The sequence below is a fragment of the Apteryx mantelli genome, chromosome 7 (genome assembly GCF_036417845.1).
Source record: "Apteryx mantelli isolate bAptMan1 chromosome 7, bAptMan1.hap1, whole genome shotgun sequence".
In the NCBI taxonomy this organism is placed as follows: Eukaryota; Metazoa; Chordata; class Aves; order Apterygiformes; family Apterygidae; genus Apteryx; species Apteryx mantelli.
The window spans coordinates 32,480,193-32,505,914 of NC_089984.1; the positions used below are offsets into that span (position 1 = coordinate 32,480,193).

At 39.3% G+C, this 25,722-nt stretch overlaps 1 protein-coding gene across 1 annotated transcript in view; it reads right to left on the bottom strand.

Annotated features, from left to right (window-relative positions):
- LOC106497456 (VPS10 domain-containing receptor SorCS1) overlaps nucleotides 1-25,722 on the bottom strand; it is a 309,481-nt gene that overhangs the window by 110,499 nt on the left and 173,260 nt on the right. The window contains exon 4 of the mRNA XM_067299556.1: nucleotides 10,380-10,538. Coding sequence (XP_067155657.1) covers nucleotides 10,380-10,538 — 159 coding nt within the window. The remainder of the gene's footprint in view (nucleotides 1-10,379; nucleotides 10,539-25,722) is intronic.

Here is a 25,722-nt window from a genome sequence, read left to right on the forward strand (position 1 = left end):
ATGCACTGATTTTACCTCATGCAAAAAACATTATGCATATGGGAATCTGGAGTCTGACTAAAGGAAAGGTGATTTCAATTGGATGCTGAAAGTGACACGAGGGAAATATTTTAAGTGAGCTAATAGTCACCATTATTTTTCTTTTTACTGAAGACATTTTCCCTAAACAAGTTATAATGCAATATGATATGGAGTCTAACTTTATTTGTTGATTGGATTTACCAACTTTGGAGAATTCAAATACTTGTATTCAAGTACACAAAAAAGCTCATTTTCTCTCACCTCCAACTTCCAAGAAAGCTAGTCATTCTTTCTGGATACAGATCTGACCAAAGTAATCCAACCCACATCACAGTTTTGACCTAAAAAAAAAATATGCAGCTGGAAAACTAAATCAAAACATCTTCAGAAGCCTTGGGATTGGTTCAAATTCAACTCTAATTCCCTGAGAAGATTCCTAGTACATATCACGCTTCCTGACCATTTCTTTACATATGGTGACCGCTTTTCTCTTACACTTTCTGGTCTTTCTCTGAGATGATTAAAACTAAGCCTGTTCTTGGTGTTTTACCCTCACCATCTCAAAGAGGATTGAGTCACAAAAAACAGTGCATCTGAAACTCAGATTTTATACTGATGAACCACATGAAGATTTTTAGAGTCCACTTCTTCCTCATCTTTAGTACCAACAATTTTTTTTAATTTTAGTTCAATTTCCCCAAAGAATACAACATTCCAGAATCACAGTTTAGCTTGAACTATAAATATAACAATGTCTAACTGGATAAAGACAATTCTGCACGAAGATGAAGCAATGTAATTTTAAGCAAATGCTGTCAAGTCCTTCCTCTTCTCCCCATTCATTTATACTGAATAAGTTTATTACTGATAGACTGTAGATAGTTAGATTATTACTACCACCACAGGTGCCTTTGAAGTTCTACTGTCTTCACTAATGTTTCGGTCATTATTCTCATTGTTCATAGGGGTGGTATTCAAATATTTTTTATTTGTGAAAGAGCATATTTGTAACGAATGTTATACCTTCTGAACAGCAAACAGCAATAGGACAGGCATCATGTACCTTGCCTCAATTCTGTGATGTACTTCTTTAAGACTCTAGAAGAACAATCACACATTTATTCTTTTGCTTTCTATACAGTTTGCAGAACAGGACAGGTTGGTGCATTAAAGCAAGGATGCAAGATAGAACAAGTTTATACAGGTGTATAAAGTATTCCCTGAGGATTTTTCACCTTTGGATCTACCAGTTAGACCAAAGATTATCATGGCAGAGAGAGAAGCTTCCACGGCCATGCCACATACATCTCCCACCAGTGGGAAGGAATCCAGAGTCCTGGATACACACATGCTCCCAGCTTGCATCCAGTGCAACTACTAGGGTGTCAAACAAAGTATATTGAATTTAGAGACAGTACTGTACACGGAATTCCTCCTACAGGCAGCCAAAGACTAGGAGGTAGACTGCTATTTTCTGAAACATACCATGCCTCAGAAGAGCCATGGACTGAGCTTTTTTTCTGCCAACACCAAATTTAATACAACAATATATTTTGAATAAACAAAGAATCTGAAATCACACATGGTACTTCCTTCCTGGAATAGATCATAGGATTCATGATCCAGGCTACACAAATGGGCTACAAGGCTGATACTCATTTGCTCGCCTGGTCTCCAATCGAATCGTAAGTTCCATTGTTAAGACACTTAAATATCCTTGAAGCACGAAAGTTCGTAGGACACTGCATAGATTTTGAATGTTTTAACTTGCAGCAATGCATTAATCAGGCCACATAGACCCCATCAATAAGGTTACCCAATAATTGGTGTTTATTGAATGCTGATGGAGACACGTCAGAGTGATAAAGCTTTCAGATACTTGCTTCACAGCCATTTCAAACACCAGTGAGGACTGCAGCTCTGTTACTGCTTTTACTTTCTTTTCCATCCCTTTCCAGTGCTGGAACTTGGCTGGGGTCGTGATGAACAATGCACTACTGACATTTAGAATTGTTCGATATGGTTGTAATACAGCAAGTCCTTTTGTACATGCTTACTGGATCAAAGCATGCTGGAGATGTCTCTCAGCTTTACTCATCTCCTTTTCTTTTCTTCTTTTCTTCCAAACCTATCCCTCAATAACTCCCCACACATTCTCAGAAATGAGCCACATCAGCTGTGTTCTGGTCTCAAGGCAGTTTGCAAGCAAGCGTATTAGCGTGATGTCTCTACTGCAGGCAACTCATATACTAGCAAGTGGCAGGAAACACAACTTTATTACCAGATGTTTACAGAACTATGCCTATGCATATATATTTTGAAGCCAGAAGGAACTACTAGCATCATCAGTCTGTTCTTCTCCAAACAAATGCCACAGTTTTACCCACTAACTCAAGCAGTAGAGAATTATCAGGTCCAGCAACCAATGGCTGAACTAGACTGCATCTTCAGGAAGACATCTAGTCTTGACTTAAAGTTTCTCAGGGATCATGAATTTACCACTCCACTTGGGAAGTTGTCCTCAAGGTTAATTTCCTTCTCTGTTAAAAACAACTCTCTGTAACAGGTAACAGGGTATTCTGCACTTGCTTGCTGCTGTGTTGTAAATTTACTAGGTGAGCACATAACTGTCTAGATAACTGCACTAAAGAAATGAATTGTTGACTAAAAAGCATATTTTGTCAGCATAAGAACAGAACAGAAAAGAAAAAAAGAAAAGGCTTGTTTCAACAGAATCCGGGGCAAAATGTCACAATTTTCATGAACACATACATAACATTACCTTTAAAAATAAATTATTAGTTATCACTTGTATTATAGTAAAATCTATGGGCTCCAAGTGAATTTACTGTTGATAGGTGCTTTGCAGAATAAGAAACTGGAGACACTTAGGAGCTTACTATCCAAACAGAGACGGAGAAGGGAGAGAAACATCTACAGAAAAGTGAAGTGAGTTGCTCAAAGTCACAAAGATCAGGGCCAGACCTAGTGATACTGATCATATGTCCTTATTCCCAATCCAGTGCACTGTCCACCTCTGATGGAAAGAAAAAAGAAGTCAATTTTCACGGAGGTAGGAAAATCGGAATTACGAAGAGCATGGAAAACATTGTAGAGAGATAAGAGTTCGACCCATAGCTATAAATACGTACCCAAGAATCCCAAAGCAGCAAATGAACAATTTCTCTAAGGGTTCAGTGGGCTCATGTTCATACAGATGGATAAGCAAGGGTATATTCATTTGCCTAAAGATGAATGAGTCAGTGGTAAAGAGCATAGTGATTACTGCTTGGGAGTCTTTCCTTCCACTTCGCTGATCATGCTTCTGGCCAAGAAATGCATCTCCTCTTTGGACTGACAGACTGCCACTGGGCTCTGCTAGCTATTTTTTCTTATTAACATTCATTTATTCGTGGGGCAGGGGGGGAAGCTAGGGATTCCTCCCCTTTACATGCATTCATTATTTTAAAGTGTTTCCCCAGCACATTACACTTAGTGAGGTGTGTGAGAGATTAATGGGTATACTAGGAAAACATACTTATGACAGTTTGTACATTGGCTTATAGCCAATTAAAAAAAAAAAGAAAGATATAATCTGACAACATTACTCTTCTTGCTGAGACAATGCTGAGGACCTGACTGTACAAGAAGAAAGGAGGAAAAATCCAAACAAAATAAACAGCCAGATGAACAGTTTTGATTTCCCTTCCTTGTTCATCTTCGGTACAGCATGTTGGTTGCCACCAAATGTTCATCAGTCTGCCAAGAGATAACAAGGCATATTTGAAAAGGACTGTGTGCAAGATGTGTTGTCAAGATGCCTGGCAGGTGTTTGCACTTCAGGATTTCACACAAACGGTTTGCAAAGCCCTAGCCACAAATTTGGATGTTCCTGTGCATGCCTGATAGCTTGCCTAGAAACATAACCACATGGAGACTGTTAAGAATAGGGGCTATAGCTCACAAGACGTGTGTGTTGAAGGCCCTTTCTGGGCCTGGCACAGGTGCTGGTGACCCAGAAAGGATATTCGAGATCATCTGGAAAGTGCCACGTGTTGCGAAGGCTGGGCCAAACACCTTTTACAGTGCAAATTCCTCGATACTTTTCATCTTCATCATCATGTGTCAAAGAGAATCAAGTCTGCTAGAAAATTAGTTTGGTTGATTAGTGGTGCCTAAAATATTAACATAAAAGGTGCACATTGTTCAAGGACTAATGCCCTAGGAAAAGGGGGAGTTATTCTTATAGGCTAATGTTAGCCATATGCAAACAATCTCCTTGCTTCTATCTGCAGTCTGTCAAAAGAAATAGGCTTTTCCAGAGGATGATTCAAAGTGGCTAATGCTTATGATTCTAAAGAACCTTTTTTCCTCTCCATTAATTTTAGATGGGATTAGCCTCCCTCGGCTAATGTGAGTCCAAGTGAATAGTCCTCTAAATTTCGTCAGCAGCACTGAATAAAAACTAAAAATGATGCTGCTTGATGTTAATGGACAAAAACTTTAAAGCTATGATGCAAGTTGTGGTAAAAGAAATCTAATTTTTTTCCCCCGTCTCTGGTTAGTGCATACAGTAACTGCTACCACCGAAACTGAGAAGGTGCAAATAGAATAATTCAGGCTGAAAGGAACCTCTGGAGGTCTCTGGTCCAACCCAGTTCCAAGCAGGGCCACCCTCAGAGTTAGATCATAATGCAGTGAAACGAAAGGCAGAATCTTGCTCCTTGCTTTAGAATTACGAAGTGGGTCCAAAATAGTCCATCACATCTGGATGAGTACTGGCTATGTCTAGGACAGAGACACTATTGTAAGACACAAGCATTAGCCCCAACACAGAAATGATGGGGCTAGTTCAGACCTCACATCCATAGCTATGCACAAGGATAGACTGGGCTGAAAAGACTGCAAGTCCAGCTCCTTTTATTCAGTGCTTTTAAGAGCTGGTCTGTTCTCTCACACGGACTTCCTTTGGCCATACACGTCCTTGCTCTCTGACATGTATTGGTTTACACAAGCGATTCCTCTGTCATCCTTGATATATGAACACCTTTCTCTCTTACTTGAATGCATGTGGAGTTTGCACCATTAAATCTATTCTCTATTATTTTCCCTGGGTGCTACCTGAACAATCCCCACCGGGTCAGTGGCCAAACAAACTCTTTTTTGCATGCCTTGCACAGCTATATAACCTCATTCTATTATTATCTGGGTTCTTCCCTGCTTTAAATACACAGATATGAAAAGGCACAGACACAGAGAGTTAAAAACAGCTTAAACAAAATGGGTTTGGTGCCGCTTAATCCACTGATTGTCCACTGGACTCTACTGGATAAATATCTACTTCAGAAAAAAGAAGAGGAAAAAAAGCAAAAGAACCTAGATTAAATAATATGGGAGCATAATTTTTAAAAGTTTCAGTCCAATGTCAAATGAATTTTCAGGGTGTTGAGTGGGGAAGGAAGCTTTTTGCATCCATTTTCTGTGCGCTTTCAGTAGAGATTTGTTTTTATTTTAGTTTTCCAACTTGAGAGCTTGAACCAAGACAGGTCCTTGAACAGTGACACAGCACCAGAAACGGAAGAACCTCTCAACTGGGAGACTCAGAGGCAGCTCCCCCTGCAGGAGACATCTTTCTTTTCTCCCTGTGCCTCAATTTCCCTCTCCGTAAAATGGGATGAATGATACTGACCACTGTGTGAAGATATGACCATCAGCAGATGAGAAGCTCTGTCAGGAAGCTAAGGATTGTTCTAACACAAAGTCAGTCATGAGACATATTGTTAGGGCAGTCATGTGGAAAACTATTTCTTGCCGACGTGCTAAAGAAGGACAGAAATCCTCACTTGTTATGTAATGACAGCCTACCCTGAGTAACTTAAAAACCAACATGAATTTCCTCAAAGACAAAAATTTTTATCCTTCTTTTCTCATAGGGTTAAGGGGAGCAGAGCATGGGAAATGAGGCCAGGTGGTTCTTTCACTTTCTGTGGTATTTGTCCTATTGAAGGACTTGAAACAGGAGAGCCTGTGCAATTCTACCCTTATATCCCCTTCCAGCTTGCAGTTGAACCAACTTCCTTTACTGTAGGAAACTGAGGAAGACGACATGGTTAGATGACAGAAGATACACTGTCCCATGAACAACAGAATCCTGATTTGCTAAATCCTAGCTTCAGCACTTCAGCTACACAGACAAGCATCAGTCCCCAACTCACTGATCTTCAGCATGACGCACTTTTAAATTAGGGCAGACAGTTGGAATCAGATATTCAGGAAAGCCTCCCCGCAAAAAGAAGTAAACCTTTTCATTTACTGATGCTGTGTTGACAGAGCTCCTTTAGTCTGGGGTATCTTCCTTTTCAAGAGTTCATTTAAAATGAGAGAACAGAAGCAGGAACAATAACTCCATTTTAAAGCTGCTTTTTCAGCCCCTGTCAATGACTTTCAGTTCTTGAGTGCATTTGCACATTTGTTCCTAAGCTGGGCAATTAAGACTCTGCATTTTGCCCATCTGACTTGTGTTTCCCAATTCCACCTATATTTCATCTCTCGAAATAGCTTTGTTATTCATGGTTGATTACTAGCCATTTTTTAGCCTGTCTGACCCATCTGAATAGCAGAAGATGTCTCCACAGAAGTAGAGGCTCTTACATCCCACCCTCTGATTACACAGCAAACCACTTTTGAAGATTATAGAGCAATATGTAAGTAATACTCCCATGAAATAGAGCCCCTTATCATACAGGCAAGCTGATTAAACCCGTGAGAACTCACACACACAACACCTCCAAAAAGCTTTTGCACCGCAAGCAATGCTTTGTGTCTGAAGTTTTCTCCTGATTTGTAACTCCTCTTACACAGAAGATGGAGAAGCATGCAGTAGGTCTACAACGACGTGGTAAGAATCAGCCATGTAACAACTTACTTTCAGCCAGAACAATGAATGCAATCATGAAGCAATTAGTGCAGGTGGCAGTTGGTTTGCTGCTCTTTTTTTCCTGAAGACTGGCAGGAAAAAGTTATGACTGAATAAGGGACTGGTCTGACAGCATCGGTAATTCTAGTCTGCTGCCCAAAGCAGAGACGCAGGGGATAGATATATGAACAAAAGCAACCAAGTCATTGAGGCTTAATGAGTTATTGCTCATCAGCTGAACCCCAGTAATTAAACACATTAACTCACCCACAACACCCAAGAAACTGGGAGGTAAAATGACTTCGGCTAACACAGATTTCTCTACCATTTAGTAACTCCCTATTCAACCAAACAGAAAAGATCTGCAGTGCTTATCATAGTGATAGACTCAGTGGGCTGTGAAGAGATTGAGGGATGATGCTTTGTGACCCATTTCACATGTCCATTACAACTGAGCAATGAGAGGCATGCACTAACTTTAGAAATGCCAGCTGAAGCCATCTGCCTGACAGGATTGGATGGCTTTGCCCTCATCAGCCCTGAACTGGACGGACCACCTCTGAGAGGCAAACGATCCGGTCCCAATTGAAACCTATCTCTCTGGTTCCTTCTCCATTCACCACCTGACTTTCCTGGTCCCCACCTGCTGCAATGACAAGATGCAAATGGATGGCAACTACAACATGGCTTGCTGACCATTGAGCCACGGAGCTGGAAGGAATATAAACACGTTTTCTAGTCCATTTCTAGCTCCCTCCTGACTGTCAACAACAGAATTAAATGATTACAACAATCCAAACTGGTCAGAATCTAAACCTACTCCTTAAGGCCCCATCAATGAAATCTCCACAGCCTCTTCAGTCAAAGCTGCCTACACCAGGTACATTCATTACCGTGCAGCTACGTTTCCCTTGGCTCCTCATGCACCCAATGAATGGAATCCAACGAGTAGTGGCTTCTTGTTCCTTAAATACAGCCTTAGCAAGAGATCACAGCGCAGCAAACTGCAGCCATTTGTTCCAAACTAGCTTATAGCTCCCATTGCAATTATCTAAATACCTTTGGGACTGCATAATTACTCTAACCAAATTCTGCCTTTGGATATAGAAGAATGAAACCAATGGGAGCCATTTGTACTTAGCCACAAGCAGAACTCGACCCTTAGTTTGAGTAACATTTAATTTTGTCTGAGTTGATTAATACTCCTTGCCTCTTTGTTACCCTCTGCAGTTCTTGGCCAAAGCTTGCTTTGGACAATCAGAAAATGTCTCCAATTAGGCTTTAAAGTAGAAACAAGTCCCATGATTCATAACCATACAAAACACTTTTTAAGTTCTATTTTGGAGTCGTTTAATTGGTACCGAAGTGATGCACAGATCTTGTGCTACCTGAATTTTTTTTTTTTTTGCAACTACATTATTTTGTTACCATTATCCAATTTGCTAATCACTGGCAGAACACAAAGAAATTTCACCACACGGCCTGCATCCTCTCGCCTAAATCACCCATATACCACACCTCCTACAGCAACCCCATAAATTCAGGTTAACCCAAGAAAGGGCTCTTCATTCTCATATCCAGACCATTTTTTAGAATTTTGTAAAAGAAAAGGGTGGCAGTTTCCTATAGAATGGCCACAATGTACGTGCTGTTAGCCATCTACCATAAATTAAATGAACATTAGCTGTATGGACTCTAATTCAGAATTATTTCCTGAGCAGACTGACTGCTACACGAGCAGAGAGTCCTTTTCTACTATTTCCTACTTCTATTTGACGAATTTGTCACTGAAATTTTCACTGACCCTCACCCAGTAAATCTCATGTTACCACCACAAAATACTTTTCCTTCCAAAAGGTCCTAGAAGACAGCAGAGACCAGATTCTGGTCTGGTTTACATCAGTTCATGGAATTCAACATCCACAAGATAAGGATAACATTCTGCCCTTGTCCAATGACACACTGGACACCCAAAAATCATTTCATCTGCGCCTTCCTCTGGAACAGATTATATCTACAGTACATTCCACAAAGCAATGCAAGACAGGGTGTGAGTGAAAAATATTGTACATAATGGACTCTACAAGAAGAATTTAGGCCGGCAAGATGCATTTCCCAAGGTTGAATTTTGCAAGGATATTAAGCTACAAGACTGAAAGGATATTGGTTTTGAGCTTAAAGTACAGGACTGAACTTCTATTCCAAACATTCCCATAAGCTTAGCTACTTATTTAGCTTCCTTATGCTGTTATTTTCTCAGGCTTACAGTAATAGTACCTACAAGCCTAATTTAAGCAAAAGGAAAATTAATTCTTCAATGTTTATAAAATGCATTAGAATAAACAGCTGGAAGACATCACAGAATTCAAGCTTTTATGCTGATATTCACACTAATGCATAATCTGAATAATTCAGTCAATACTTCTCATTTTGATTATTGATTAGATTCAGATTCTCATAGATTCATCATGTGTAAAACAAAAAGAGACCACTAAATCGTTTTGTACAACGGCTTATATATTGCATGCCAAGACATTTCACTCTGTCACCCCAGTTGGGAGATCAGCAAATTGTTTTGGTCTGTTTTCCATTTTTATTCAAAACATCAAAATGTTAGTATGAGCAACCCACCATTTCTCACAGCAGTTTGCTTCAATGGTTAATCACTTCACCGTTGATTTTATCTGCATCAACTTCTAGCCATCAATTCTTGTTTATTAGTTTCTTTACTAGGTCAAAATGCTTTCTCATACATGGTATCTTCCCCCATAAAGATATTTATGCACAACAGCTTCCCTTCAATCTGCTTTCTGTTAAGCTAAACAGATTGAGAAAGGCGACTGACTTGTGAGCATTGATGTGCCTGATTTTCAAGTAAGTGCTAACAATGAGTTCTCTTACAATCAGGTCCCACTCTGGTGTCTCAAGTTGTGCAGCAAAAAATCAAGGCAAATCTCACAGCATATTTATTCAGCTGATGGATGACCCATACTGAAGGAACTGGACTTCAAAGGAAATTGATTCACTGTTACTTTTCTCTTTGAAAACTAACAGCTACTTCAAAATATGCCAACCAAACAGCAGCAAGAAACGTCCTATACTATTCTTGGAGCTGGTAGCAGGGTAGAGTGAGAGGAGTGTTAAGTAAGAGGACAAAAGGCCTCATCGGGTGTTGTTATTCCTAGCACGAAAGATCCCAGCTTTCTTCTCTGCCCAATGTCTGCCAATGATGCTGCAAAAAGGATAAATGCAGGCTACCAGGTCAGGAATAGGACTAGGAGCCATGAACACCATAGGCGTCCATGTCCTTTATTTTGCCCTAAACACTAGCTTTGTTACCCCAAAGCCTGTCCTGAATGTTCTGCAGCAGTTAAGTAGAGAGATGGTGAGTCTCCAGGTTGTTCCTAAGCAAACAAGCCAAAATGCTGCCAACAACTCTTACCTTCTGATCTTGACTATATGCTAAGATCCAGTCTTCCTGTTTGGGGTGGAAGAGCAGGCTGTGGATGTAGAAGTTCAGCCGGTATTTTTGATAGGTGGCTCCTTCATCAGAACTAATCAATAAGCTGCTCTCAACCTCTGGATCAGTCAGCAGCATAATCTATATGGAAGGGAAAGACAAAAATACAGTGGTCAAGAGGAGTTGGGATGGAAGAATCAGAAAGCAGCCAGGAACTTCAGATAAGCCTGGTAAGTGTGTTCATTTCAATAAGCTTCAACACAGTATCAAAACTAAGCATAACCAACTTTTCTGTAAGGAAAATAGTATATTTTAATCATGTATATACACACACAACATACAATCAAATAGACAAAATGACTTCATCATTAAGTTAAAACAGAAATAAGTTAAGTCTATGCTTTGGTTAGCACAAAAGTAAAACCTGAGACTTGTTAACTCTACTGTGCAAACTTGTTAAGGTTACCAGACAGCTACAGCAGGCTGCTAGGCTCTTCATGGGTGAGTTATTGCAGAGACAAAAGAAAAGTTAGGCATTAAGAAAAAAATGAGACACACACACAGAGGCACACAGAATGATTTCTAATGGTGAGGTTTGTTAGACTCTGGCAGAATTTTCAGAGAAGATGACAGCTTCATTGCTTGAAATGTTATAACCTGGCTGTCTGTAAGAAGCAATCTCGCTTTGGCAGAAGAACACATTTGGTAACGTGCTGGGTTCTTTCCCTCTCCAATTTCTATGGTGCTGTGAATTATAGATTCAGTAGTGTACCAACAATAGTCTCTGCACAGCAAAGTTGCTTTCTAGCTTAGTCCAAAAGTGTTAGTTCAGGAGTGACAGTAGATATACAGCTTGCAGTTGTAGCAGCTACATCTTCCTATTAATTATGGTATTAATTGGTCTGCATTCCTGATGAATCAGAGAGAATAATGAGAAACTCCTCTCATGTGTCACTGCATGAGAGAAAATACACAGGTTTGAGCAGTAAAAAGAGATCGCTCAGTCTTTCAGCAAGCAGCAAAGCAATACCCCTAAGGAATGGGAATGGGGCATCATGAACAACAAACATGAAAAGTTCTGAAGAATATTTGCTCAGGAAGGTATTAAAACCTTGAATCATTACCATCATTCTTTAAAGTACTGGTGCTGCTGTTGCTTTGTAAATGGTAAACACTGGTTTGTTTTCAGACAAGCCTGAAATGAAAGGACCCACACCAGGCATTTCTCAGAGTGAATTCCTATCTAGGTTTGGGTACTGCAAAAATTACACACTTTATTATTTCCCTTTCCATCTTTCATTTAGGCGGGCAGAGTTAGATATAACTTAACTCATTACCTGTGAATTATAGGGCATCATAAAGTCTTGATAGACCCTGATGATAAAGAACTGCTAAACTGGTTGCATGTGAATGGGTAAATGCACATATAATCTGCATAGAAAATGTCCTTCATTATTTGATAACTGCCTGAGGTTATCTCCAGAAAACTTCTTGCTAGCATAACAATGTGGCCTGTGACTTGGAAGGTTTGGGTTCTCCAGGTTTTCTGAGGAATCTCAGACCAGTTATATTGCCACTCTGTGCCTCTTATGTAAAATAGGATAATGCTTCTGTTGCAACTTAAAACTTTGTATCTCTATTGTTGATCTATTTTTGAAATGTAATGAGGAAAACATGCACTATTAGATTAAACATTCTTATTTTCATTTAACACTTCCAAGTACATTAAGCTTATCATTGATGCGACTTCTAAACTGATGATTGCTGGATAGAGGATACACAGCTAGCATTAGTAATCAAAACATCAATATATAGACCCTCTACTGTCACAAAGTAGCCTATTCAGCCTCTCAAAACAAAAATTTATTATGGTCTTTACCAGTCAGCACTTTTTTTTTTTTTTTTTTTTTTAACCAGAGTAATTTCTGGGAGAACATTCTTATGGTTAATACTTATCAACTCAATACTATGATTCAGGCATTATGATTTTCCTATTATTATGACTTCCCTTTTGAGTAGATTTTGTTTATGTTGGTATTTGAAAATATCACAGCACAGCACTAATTTGGACTACAGCAACTAGAGCAGAAATAAATGCAAATCAATGGGCTTGATCCCAGCTCCCTGAAGTTAGCAAGAGTCTCTTCATCGACTTTGGGTTGTGCCTCTAAGGAAAGTTGCTAATCAAGATTCATTCCAGTCTCACATACCTCCTCCTACCTGCAGGAGGAACTCATCTGACCTCATCACTGTCACTTCCAAGCACATCACAGCCTTAGCACATTTTGTGTCAGGCCACTCCTCCGAGGTGCAAAAGCACTCTTATCTCCACTTCACAGAAAGGGAATTGAGGGACAAACTATTGAGGCACTGAAGCACCTAATTCTTGATTCAATCAATACAAGTTAAGTGCCTAAGCAGATCTGCCAGCACTGCTGATCTTGGCTTTAATCTGCTAACTACCACCTGGGCTATTACCAGTGTGTTTTCAGGTATCAGTGGTCTCCAGAAGTCTTGGCTGTTGCAAGTACAGATGCGGTGTTTCTGACGTACCCAGGACACACCAGTTTTACTACATATACTGACAGCAGTAGTGTTTCAGATGTGGCTGAGCTGTTTAGAGCTACTGAGGATTTATGCAAGGGCATACAGCGAGTCTGAGGCAGGGGAGGGAGCTGTTTTGTTGTTGTAATGTGTGAAGTATGTAGTAACCAAATTTTAGAATTTTATTCGAAATAAATGAAGCCAATTTCTGCTTTCAAGTAGCCTATTACCTATTGACTTGACACAGTTTATACGGAAAATAAAAGTGGATACAAACACGCTGATCAGGAGCGTATGAAAATAAAACCAGCCGCAATAACAAAATGATTCTGAGTTTAGAATTCATAAACTTTAATGTCTACAGAATACAAGAATATCTCAGAGAGGAGATTAGGAAGAAACTACTTCAACTACAACTTCCCACTTCACTGTAGAAAGGATGCTGGATTACCTTAAATGGGAACTCCTTGAAGAATGACCTATCTTCTTGCTCTGTTTCTACAAGGCCTAGCAATGTATCACTGCTTTCCAGGCTAACACTGGTTTCTGGACAAAAACATTCTGGGAGAAATCAACGTGACTTTTGTAGAAGAAAATCATACCTCAGATCTAAGTTCTTAGAGAGCATCACAGAGCAAGTAGGCAAAGATGACCTGGCTGATAAAGTCTATCAGGATTTTTGAGAAGCTCCCTTGTCAGAGTCTCTTAAAGACCTGAAACTGTCATGAGATAAGAAGGTCTTTCCATAGATTAATCAATGGTTAGAAGATAAGAACCAAAGGGCAGAAAAAAAAACAATTAGTTTCCACAACAGAGAGAAGTGTTCAGCTAGAATCTATCTTATGTTTTGTGCTGTACAACATAGTCATTAATGATTTGGAAAGATGGATGGAAGTAAAGGTGACAAAGTTTGCCAATGGCAATAAGATATTCAGGAAAATGAAAACAAAAGCCAGCTATGAAGACTGCAGAAGGATTTTGCAGTACTGAGTACCTGTGCAGTAAAATGACAGATGAAATTCAGTGATGATTTATGAAAAAAAGCACAGACGGAGGAAAGCAATGCCAATGTAACAGACTGAACAATGGGCTCTGAGTAGCTATTTTCTTTCAGGAAAGGGATCTGGGGGTTTCAGTGGCAATCTCCATGAAAACACCAGTTCGATCCGTAGCTCCTATCACAAAAAGCAAATACAACAGTAGGAATTATTAGGAAAGAGTTAAAGAGCAAAAAAGATAAGCTTATTAGGCTACTGTACAGTGCTCCCACAACTTAAACACTAGAAGCTGTTTTGGTCCTCTGTTAACATACAAACAAAAAGAGACTATAGTAGGAAAAGTACAAAGAAGCGCAAAAAAAATGATCACAGAAAGGCATGAACAAGCAGTAAACAAAGTATTCAACTCCAAAGGAAAGAAATGAGAAGTGGTTTGACCAAAGACTATGAAACTATGAATGGCCCAGAAATGCTTAGAGCGCAATTGTTCACTTTCTGAAATAACGCAAAACTCATTGAGTCAAAATTATCAAGAGTGAGATACAAAACCCAGGTGAAGCCAGGATTTTTCATCCAGTTAAACCATGGAACTCCTTGCCATAGTCTGTAGTATATGCCAAACATTTACACAAACAGGAAAAACAAACAGATACATTCTTGGAGAAAAAAAGAAGTTCTATCAATTCAAAAATACCAATCTTGGCCCTGGAATCTGAGCCATAGATTGTTGAATTCTAGGAAAAAATATAGGAAAATACCATAATATATTTGGCATGACCTGGCACTTCCCTCTCAACAGAGAGAAAAGTGAGACTGGTTAAGATTCAGTCTGATTTAGCGTGGCTATGCTTATATACGTCATTGAAGAGTAAATGAAAATGATAAATGATAACAACGTTATCAGCTCTGGTGGGCTGATCTAGCAATTTCTGCACGAAAAATTTGGCCCATCATTTTTATCTGGACAGTTTTTTTAACTACCTCTGATTCCACCATTACAAAATAAAGCTAGTAAGATGTAAGTAAGAAGAGGCATCCTCTTTGCCTCTCACTTCCAGCAAAAGCCTTCAGTAAAAGGAGACCCACCTTACAGTGCCTCTGTTCTGGATTATTGTCTTTTGTTCAAGCAAAATGAAAAGTTAGGATAAGTTAAGACTCCACTTCTCCCCGGCAAAAGTAATTACTCTCTTTCAGATCAGTGCTCAGCAATGATCAGAATCTGCTTACTCGCACCAGGCGCAGCAAGCACACGCTGCACTTCCTGATGCTTCAGATGGATTGGGTTTTTTCTCTGTGAAAAGAAGTCAATAAAGCCGACAGAGGCTCTTGCAACCAAATGCAAGGCACCCATTAATCATCCACCCCCTGAAAAGGGAGAAACTTGATTTGCTTTTCCTAGAGGTGACAAATGAACACAAAACATAATTTATAGATCTTAAACACTCCACACTTCTTTTCATTCCTTTTTTGGTGCTAGTTCTGTTGATGGCAGATTGCCCTCAACAGTTACGTGGATTTTTACTGTCTTCACAGAGCAGCCCAGGAACACTACGCAAGATGATTCTGTTTATGCTTCTAGAAACGGAACTGTGATCCTTATATGACCGCCCTGGATGAATGGACTTGCAAACCTAGAAGCAGTGGCTTAGTCAAAACAAGCCCAGAACTGCTCTCAATCAAGTTTTTAGCCCTTCATATCTCCACTGGGACCAACTTTTCTCTAAGGTTTTGTGAGAAAGAGCATAGCATCAATGAAACAGAACAGTATGAAAAATCCAAATAAATTTCAGAAATTCAGCTGGTTTATCACTCACTTCTGATATATCAACACACCTGAAATATGTCATCTGACCAGAAGTAGGGATGAGGGCGTCAAACCTCAAATGCAAATCAGGTCAAATCTATGGAAGGAGCCTTCACCCTCCTCACCTGTCACCTTTCTTATTTATATGAGTGATGAAGCATGAATCTAAGCATTGCATAGACCCAACAATATTGACCCCCATGGAAAAAGTAACATTTCTCACGGGAAAATAGAAGTGAAGCGCAATAAGAGGAAATCAGCAAGGAGGAACAGAAATATGCCATTTTTAGCAAAAGCAGGGCATTCCCTCCATGAACTCTCAAAACATTTGCACTTACTTCCAGTTTCTCTGCATGCCAGTTACATAATATTAGAGTCTTTTACACAGCAACTGATTGAAAGAGCATCAGTGCAAAGGAGTCCCAGCATAATGAAATATAATTTCTGCTACTTTACATATTACTTCTGAATTTGGATTGCCATTTATAAGGCACGAATATTGTGTAAAGAGAGAACCTGATTCTCCAGATTCAGCAATTTGCACATGCACTTCAAAGCAATGTGCCCTGCTTTTAAATAATCCAACTAGCTCATTGTTTGAGCTTTTTCAGGACCCAGAATAAGAAGTGAAATGAAATAAGCCAAAGAAAGGAACTGCTTTGGTCATGACATCCAGAAATAACCACTACTGTAACACAGATTAGACCAACTTCTTTTAAAGGACTGAGTTGCTGGGAGCAGTACATGGTTGCAAGAGCAAATAAATTAGAGACAAAGTTACCAAAAAGAAATAATTCAAGAGTTCATTTGGATATTAACAGAGAAAGCGGAAACTGAAACATTTGCAAATGTATTAATGGATGCAAATGGATTGCTCATGGATTAATAACAACCGCAGTAGAACTGTGCTCGTGAGTAATGCCACACAAAATTTGGTATATGTTTTAAATAAATTAGATAACTATTAATACCTAAATGAAAACATTAAATGGGCTAGAGCTGACAGTTTTGAAACTGTCTCTAATGCCAATTAAAAGACAAGGTTAGTTGCTGAGTAATTTCACTAAGACAGCATTAAAATAATACACCAATAATTCAGTCAAGGCACGGGAAAGAGTTTTATTGCCAGAAGCTCTCATTTACTCAGAAACTACAGTAATCTGTAGGGAAAGAAAAGGTTTCAGTGACTATTACAAACACTTTCCAAATCTTAGGAAAAAAAAAAAGCCTCTGAATGATGACCTGGTTTGGAATGATCTCAAAAATAAGTAGAAACTACCACATTAATACAAGAGGAAGATCTGTGGTCAAGCTATTTTGCAAGCACTCAGTATCTTACGAACAGAAAGGTTTATTTTTGTAGAAAGATGCACAAACCTCCTCATAAAAACCAGTCGGTGCTTTTTGGGGAGGGGTCTTCTCTAAATAAAACTATTATCATCATCATTAGACAGCTGAATTCAGGTTCAAACTCAGTCCAGAGAATATCTGGACTGCGCAGATTCTAGTATTACTTCCCCCAAGAACCCATGGGAGAACCATATGTGCTGAGATTTTACCATCTTCCTCGAAACTTGGCTGTTTTAAGGTAAGAGATATGATGTGGTAAAAGGTGGACATTCATCTTGTTTGCACACATGAAAGATTTAATGTCCATTCAGTGATAAGACAATCTCTTATCTGCAGAACACTAGATTGTAAAGGGCCATCATTTAAGAGAGGAAAAATTATCGCCTGCCAATATTTTTGAAAACTGGGATTGTACAGTGTTCTTAATAGAAGAATTGTTGAGAATTGCATTTGGCATCTTGATGAATGTGGTTTGAAATAAAAAGCTGGGTAGTGACTGGGGATAAAAAAAAATCTACTTAACTGTTCTGTATTAGTGAAGAAGTCCATTTCAGGCCAAAAGTGACAGCAAAAGAAAACCAATGAAAATTCTATTTTTGTATTATCTGTGCGAATCATCTAGAGTTGTTTTTTGAGACAAAAAAAGTGAATGTATTTATCAACAACTTAAAAAAAAAAATAAAAGAAACACTGTGCAACTCCCCTTTATCCAAGCTTCAGGCAGGAACAGAAACAGTCACTTCAATGAACCTTCTGATTGCCTCTTCAGTTATACAGAATGATACCACTAATTTAGTTAAAATCCAAATCATTCTCAAAAGGCAAAGGAGACACTTTTGGAGGAAAACTCTCTCTTTGGGAAGAGGTCTGCCTCCTTGTTTTACACAGACACAGCCTGTTTTCTGGCTCTGTGTATGGAAGTTACCACAAAACACATGAGACATCACTAGCTCTTCACAAAGTGCTCTCTTTAGATGTCTCATAATGCAAAAAGTACAAGGTATTTGACTCGATTTCACAGCGCATGTCTTAAATGCCTAAGCAAAGGGCGTGGAAAAGCCACTGAACCCCTCCACGCACATACACTGCCCAGGAACAAACAAAACTTCATGTATTTCTAAGGCATATCCCTTTAGACAATGCAAAACACCAGCAGCTCTCTTCACAAACACTTTTTTCTTACATTTCTAGAAACTAGAACCGTTATTTTATCTTATCCATCAAAGACGACCATGGTAGAGCGTTGAGGGCTACCTTGGCTTAACATAGTAACTTCCATCTGTTAAGGGATTTAAGAAAAATACAGCCTTACAGTTTTTTTGAAAACAGTCTAATCCTCTGCTGCTTGTCTCTAGTCCGTTTTTGGTTGAACACAATATTCAGGGTCCTATTCAGATGTCTTTGAATGGAATTGTATTAATCATTTTTATACAGCTTTTGACTAATAACTGTGAGATAAAAAAAAAATCATTTCCAATTGCTCCAAGTGAGTAAAGGTCATTGCTGCCCACTGTTCCTCCCTCCCCCTGAGTCAAATAATTAACATTTTATAATAAAAGAAAAAAAAAGTTTTCATTCTCTCAAGACCTAAATATTTGAGGTAAAGGAAAACTTTCTTCATGTTTAGGAACTTTTCCACAGTTACAGCTACTGTTATTTTTGGTGATAATCATAATCTTAATCACCAGCCGGCATTTCAATCCTTCTTTTTCAAATATGGTACACAACAGAAAATTTTCATTAATATGTGGCTGTTATCTGAATGCCAGTGAATAACTATTAGTGAACTTCTCTACCCTGAAACAAAGCAAGCCCAAAACAGTATTAAAGCATTAATACTGCTAATGAACTACTGTTGCTATTATACATCTTTCCCTAAATTGACTAACCCTAGTTTAATGTGCTTTCTCCACATTACCTGCATTTTCACACTATCAAAGCCCCAGGTAAAGAGTTGGGTCAATGCTGTATTGACTCGTGACAAGCAAACATGAGGCAGAGGCATCAGTGCAGACGTGGTTCAACTCTTCTCTCAGCCACTCCTCCTCGATATCAGTAGAGATGTTAAGAAAATCCTGAGGTGCGGGGGAGAAGATTTTGCTCAAGAGAGAACAGTGAGCTGCTCCTGGCGCTGAACTTTAGTTCCAAAAATATCTGAAGCATCAACTGGGATGGGGCTGACCCTGCTTCTGTCAAAATCCAAAAGAGGGCAGTGCACCCCCACGCAGCCTGGTTCATCTAATCCTCAACTAATCCACGTGGGAACATTCCTCAAGTGGACAGGTTGCTACCCGGAGCCTTTTGTCTCTGCAGCCCAGCTTTGGCAGAAGCCCCATGCTCAACACTTGTTCACCTTGGACCAAACCTGAAAAGATCCAGCTACTTCTTGCTCCATTAAAGGTGAAGCTGTCACGTCTTTACCTTTTTTGCATGCTGCTGAGTCACTGCTTGTGGGCTGGACCGTGAACGGTGAGAAGCGTTGACCTTCACCTTCCCAAGAGTTAGCTGCAATCCCAGCAGCTGGGGGAACTCTTAAAATATATTCCTTTGCTTTGAGGTAGCTTTTAATTAGAGGAGGAGGAAAAAAAAAAAGAGAAGGGGGAGGGGAGCCCCTAAAGATTAGCATCACACTTTTAATTTCAGCTTTCTAAACTGCACCTTCCACTCCCATTACTCAAGAATTAAAAGATTTTACTTTGTGTCAGTGTACCTAGTGTCTTAATGAGGACTGTAAAAAAAGAAAAACTCATTTGCGCTATCCTCACCTCACTCAAAAATAGAAACATAATACTAATAATACTAAAAACAATAAAGGAAACAGTCCATTGATGTATCTTACGGATTACTGCAGGATGTGTCAGAGCCACTTTGACTTTGCACAGAATTAGGAAGTGATTTAGGTAGGAAGAAACCTCTGGAAGTCATTTAAGCCAACCTCTGGCTCCATGCAGGGCTTCGTGCCTTGTCCTGTCAATTTGGAAATACTTCAAGGATGGAGATTTCACAAACCCTTCGAGCAATCCTATCTGAAACTATGTAGTGTTCATTCAAGTGGTAACCTTCATTTTAAATATCTGAGGTTACAATGCCAATTTTGAAACAAACTGAAACACCTTCAGTTTTACATTCCTCTTAACTTAAAGGTCCAGCTTAACTTAGTAAAAACTTTCCTGAAGTAATTTGTGCTTTGCCAAATAATCATATAGAACATTTGTGAAAAGAGTTATCTGCTTCGTTCATATTCTGACCAGAATAGAAACTTATTTTTACCAATAATAAGACCATTTCCGTGACTTACGTGAGATTCCTTGTTTCCTTTATAAATAAATGCAATCTCTCATATCCTTTCTTGTCTCTGATCACACATAAAGAAAAGGCTTCATTCTACAAAGCCCTGTATGGTTAAATTTGCTATTTCTCATGCTAAGAGAATGAAGAGATCAAAAACTCAGAACTGTGTCTATTTTAATAATAGGTTGTGTTCTCTGAATTTAAGAGACAGAAATGGCATCCTATTCCATTGTCGATGACCTGTGCATAAATTCAGAAAAGACAAAACTTTACTTACTGATTGCTTGTCAGACAAAAAAATCTGAGAGAAACTTTATGCCATGTTTCTTTGTGGTAATGGCTAACAGGATTTTATTCTGAGACTGCTTCTCACAAATAGTTTCAGTGTTTTGTTATTAAATTATAGTGCACTTACATGAAGAGGTCAAGATGGAAGCTCCAACACGCTGGATGCTATATGAAGGTATATTTTCAAGTAGCAGTTGACTTAGTCTATTTCTTACATCAAAATACACACCACCACTCTTCCTATTCCCTTTTTGCTTCCAGGGGCTGTATTTCTGAACTAGTCATGGTATGCTCACTACACCAGACACTGCTGAGGACTAAGGTAAAACTTAGGTGTTGCTCTGTCACAGCTTTGGGACACTAGAGAGTATGGGTGACACCAGTGCGCTTAGTCCCTCCAGTCAGCGTGCACACATGGATGTCTCCATTCATATGCCATGTGAACTTTCCGCTCCAAATTGGAGGGGTCCAGTGGATGCTGCCATTTAGATCACAAGTTTTGTGGATTTTTTTCATATTGTACCCTCCTTTTAGGCACTGAGATAGTGGTTAAGCTCCTGCAATTGCCTCTCTGGATTCACTTTTCAGCTAAATCAGTCAGTTTCAATGGTGTTTTGATTTGTGCATCCTGACATGCATGTGCAACCCCCTGTTCACATAGTGTAAGGCCCTTGAAATAAGCTTGCTTTTTCTTTACTTCCTTCTCACTAACTCTTTAGAGGTTACCTCAAGTGCCACAGACAAATAGGATAGATTTTAAGTTTTGGCTTTGCCACTGAAAAACAGGCAGCATTTAGCATTTTGAACACATTCAAAAATCTGTCTCTAGATGTCCTCCAAGAGTGTCTTTGCCAAATCAGAGGAATGAACCCATATGTCTTGAGATGTAACCCAAAGCTTTTATTTCAAAATTTGCCTTCCCTTGCACCCACAGGGAAGACTTCTGTTAGAAATGTAAAGACATAGCAGAGAACCTTTAGGTGCAGTGGAGTAAGGACAGCAGGCTATCACTCTTAATTAAGAAATCTCAGAACACACGTTTGCGAGCTGAGATTGCCTTTCCTCAACTACATTTTAGAAGAAATCAAACTGATACATGCGGACTCCCAAAACACAAAGCTCCACCTGCACTGCTCAGAGCCATAGCAGCGAACAACGCACTGCTTAAAAAGCCCAGTGAGGCTTACAGAAGGCTCAAGTGGTGCTGAAGTGCTGTGCAAGCCTAAAACACGGGATATTTTCACCTCCAGTGATCCTGTAGCCATGCTGAAAATAGAATTCAGCAGGCTTAGTTCCTAATCACCCAATGTAAACATCAGCTCCAAGAGCAATCAGTTAGGAGGTGAGGAACAGGGAAAGATTAAGCTTCTCATTTTTTCAGCTCTCCTTTAAATCAAATTCTAGATTTTTATCTCTTCGTTCAGGAGCCCATTTGTATCTAATTTAGTAGCTGGATATGGAATCAAATTTCCATATTCCTGTTTCACTATTATCACATAGTGTCTCTCTTCTTTAACATACACTTAATAAAAAGTATCACCACTGAAAACAGACTGAAAACCTATTCCTAAAAACTTAACTGTAATAAAGTAGAAACTCACAATCTGCAATAAAATCTGAATCATAACAATGATTATATTTGATTATTATATTTTGAGAAGAAATAAAAAAACAATTAAAGACAACAAAAATATCAGGAAAACTACAGTACTGCAGGCACTATTTTAGTGCAATCAAACAAAGATTCAATTTTTTTATAATTTGTTCTTTTGCAACAGATGTTCTGCATTGTACTGAACAGGAAAAATTTCATTTTTGTAAGCTGAGACAGTCTTATTGAATCTTGCTCAGAGGAGAAAAGAAAACACAGCTTTGTAGAGATCTGGAATGAGTTATGTTCATACATATTGCCTGTACTTTGTTCTGTTGCTCAGTAAGGCATTCCTTTCATTAAAGGATCTCCTGAGATTAATTAATCTTCACACCAACATTGTGACAGAGAAGGGAAGTGCAGATATTAAGAGGGAAAATGACTTGGACAAACTCCTCTAATCAATCAATGGCAAAACAAGAAAGAAGTTACTTGTACTGCCAGTGTATTACAATAGTATCTTCCAGCCCCAAACACTGAGCCTAAGGGTTGTTGTTCCTACAAAACAAAAGGGGATTCTTGGCCTAAAGTACGGTAACCTAAGCGGAGCTACAAAAGGGAGAGGGAAAAGAGAGACACCAAGGGAGCAGCTTTTCCCTGCAGGGTGAGTTAGTGATAAACTAATGCTCCACGTGCCCTTCTTTCCTATTTCCCTGTGCTATCCCCTAAGATGCATTTGAACTTCGAATGTTTCCAACTCCATCCTCAAAGGCCTTGAAAACAACAGCACAGATGACTGATACACCCCAGGCTGTAAAGTTTGTAGACAAGTGTTCACCGCATGTAGGCATCATTGGGGTTAAACAGGGATAGCTCGGAGCAGGAAAAATCTCTAATACATTGTAAAGATGGATGAGCCGATGGCCAGGCAGCTGCTCAATAGTTTTCAATCCCATCTACAGGGAAACAGGAATTTACATGGCCTGAAAGATTCACTGTTTCAGGAGTTTCTGGTCTGTTTATTTTTATTAAGCCTCTTAAACACTCAAATCTTTCCATGAATCTTTTATCAAGCCCTCAGGGAGACTAGTCCAAAGTGAATAAGGCTGATTATAAAGCAAGGTTCTCGTGATATTCATCTTGCATGTCCCTGTTTTCCATTTGATGCCTAGTCTTTGATTTCCCCTAGTTGCACCTCTTTCATACCACCACCACCCCCTCCATAAGGTTTTCTTCTTGGGACAGAAGAAAACCCTCAGAGGGTTCACTGTCCTCAGCTAGTCTGTCCCAAGACCCTACAGAGAATTTTCTCTAAGGAATGCTCTGTAGGAATGGTGATGCCACTATGAAGAAAGATTCAGATTCGCCTACGTATCTGTCCTGTTTCAGGGCATCTCAAGCCCTGGAAACCAAGAAAAGCATCTCAAGTTCTTTCTGTGATTCACCAAGGCTAAGAGATGGTCCCAGGTTTCCAGTAGTTCCTGTTCCAGACATCAGCTACTTTGTGCAGTGTTGGCAAGACTATTGCACTCCCTTTCAACATTTTTACATATTAAATATTCCTAAAAACATTCTGTTTCATAAAATGGGAAAGGTTGAAAGCTGACAGTATCATTCACACCCATACGGAGCAGAAGTGTGTGTCATTTTCAGTCTTTGATATCTGGTTAGCTAAAACCTGTGTTTCTTTTTGAACTATCCATTTATTATTATGGTGTTTCAGGGCAAGACATAAATAAGATTCTTTGCAATTGAAATGCAGCAAAGTCCTTTTGGCCTTTCAAATCTCTGAGCAAAGTGCTTGTAGCAAGTTTAGCCATTAAACACATCTGACGTCACTGCTGACTCTCATCTAGTCAGCCAAGGGGGAGAAGGAAACGTTAGCAAGTTTGACTCATAACTCTAAGTAAAGATGTACTAAATACCTGCCTTTCTAGTCACATATATTCCGGTGTAGACATGCACAATGCCAAGGAATTATTATTTGGTTTAACAAACTGCATAAGCACATGATATTAGAAGAAAAAAGTATCTGATATGAATTAGCACGTGAATTATTTCCTGCCCACCTCCCCAGTCAAAGCTTCACTTTTCTCTGGCCTTCACAGGACCAGCAATTGAATCAAGAGTTTAAGTGTGAATCCCAAGTGTATCATCCTTAGTAAACTTCCTGAAAAGAACCAACAAGCACCAAGTTTGAATAATCCTGCAAAGCAGAGTGTTGATAACCTACTGGGGCAAACCATGCTCAATCAAAATGTTTCCTATGACTCAATGGCATTAGACAAGGAGCTCATCAGTGTAGAATATGGCCCTGTTGCATATTTGGTTGCAGAAGTGGCACTGGAACTACAATTCAACACATTGAATCTGGATCTCAAATGTTATACCTAGGAGAAAGCAGGGGGTTAGTTGGCAAGAGCGAATCTTGAAGTTTGACTTTGGACAAAAGCTGGATTGCAGGACTGAACTACTGGAAACAAAAGAATGCTGTTTTAAAGAGATACTGGAGAGCTTCAGCAACTTGGAAGGTGAAAGGAAAAACTCATGGAGGGCTGGAGCTAGTGCAAGGGCGAGGCTGCATGGGGTTGCCTCTGAGGAGCAGAGGATTCTTTCCCTAAGTTTTGCAACAACCGAATGGTGATGCCAAGCTAATCATGTCCTTTTTCCAGGCATAGAATAGAGATAAAAACTACTAACTGGGCAATGGGAGAAGAAGAAATTTCAGCCTAGCTCAGTGTGAGCAGTCAGACTTCCAAAAGATGGACAGCACAACAGCAGCAAGAACTCTACTTGTTGAAGTTTTTTTTAAGAGTCATTTCAAGAACAGACTATGATTTTCAATAGTTGGTTCTACTGAATCACCTTCTTCAAGAGTACCAGGAGTATACTACTAGAAAAGAGCTCCAAGACAATAAATTTCATCAACTACCCAGGGACCCTCAAAGAACAAAGTGACCCTGGAATATACAGAAATACTCTGCAAATAGTCTGAGTTCTACTGAGAAGAGACCATGAGTCAAACTCTCTGCTTGGGGAAACTTTATCTCTGAAAAAATAGATTTAAGTGCATTAAATGTAGAAGCTCATTTTTTCACATACTATCATTCACTCACATACGTAACACATGGAGAACACATGGAATAACTTTGATGTACTGAAATCTGTTGAAAGACAAACTATTGCTGTAGGGAAGAAGAAATGGGGAAAAGGAGGTGAAATCAGAAGAAAAATAATACCATACCACTGGAATGAGGACAGATAGACCGGTAAGGAAATTGTACACTCTTTATCCCTTTAAATAGAAGAAAAATAAAGTACCTCCTGCTCTCCCGCTTGTATTCCATAAACGAGGGCCAGTGGGTGGGGTAGGGATGAGGGTGTTACACTCTAATGCTGCCACTTGATGTCAATTTATGGTCTCTTATTCTGTAAAATCTGCAGCCTACAACGCCTCAC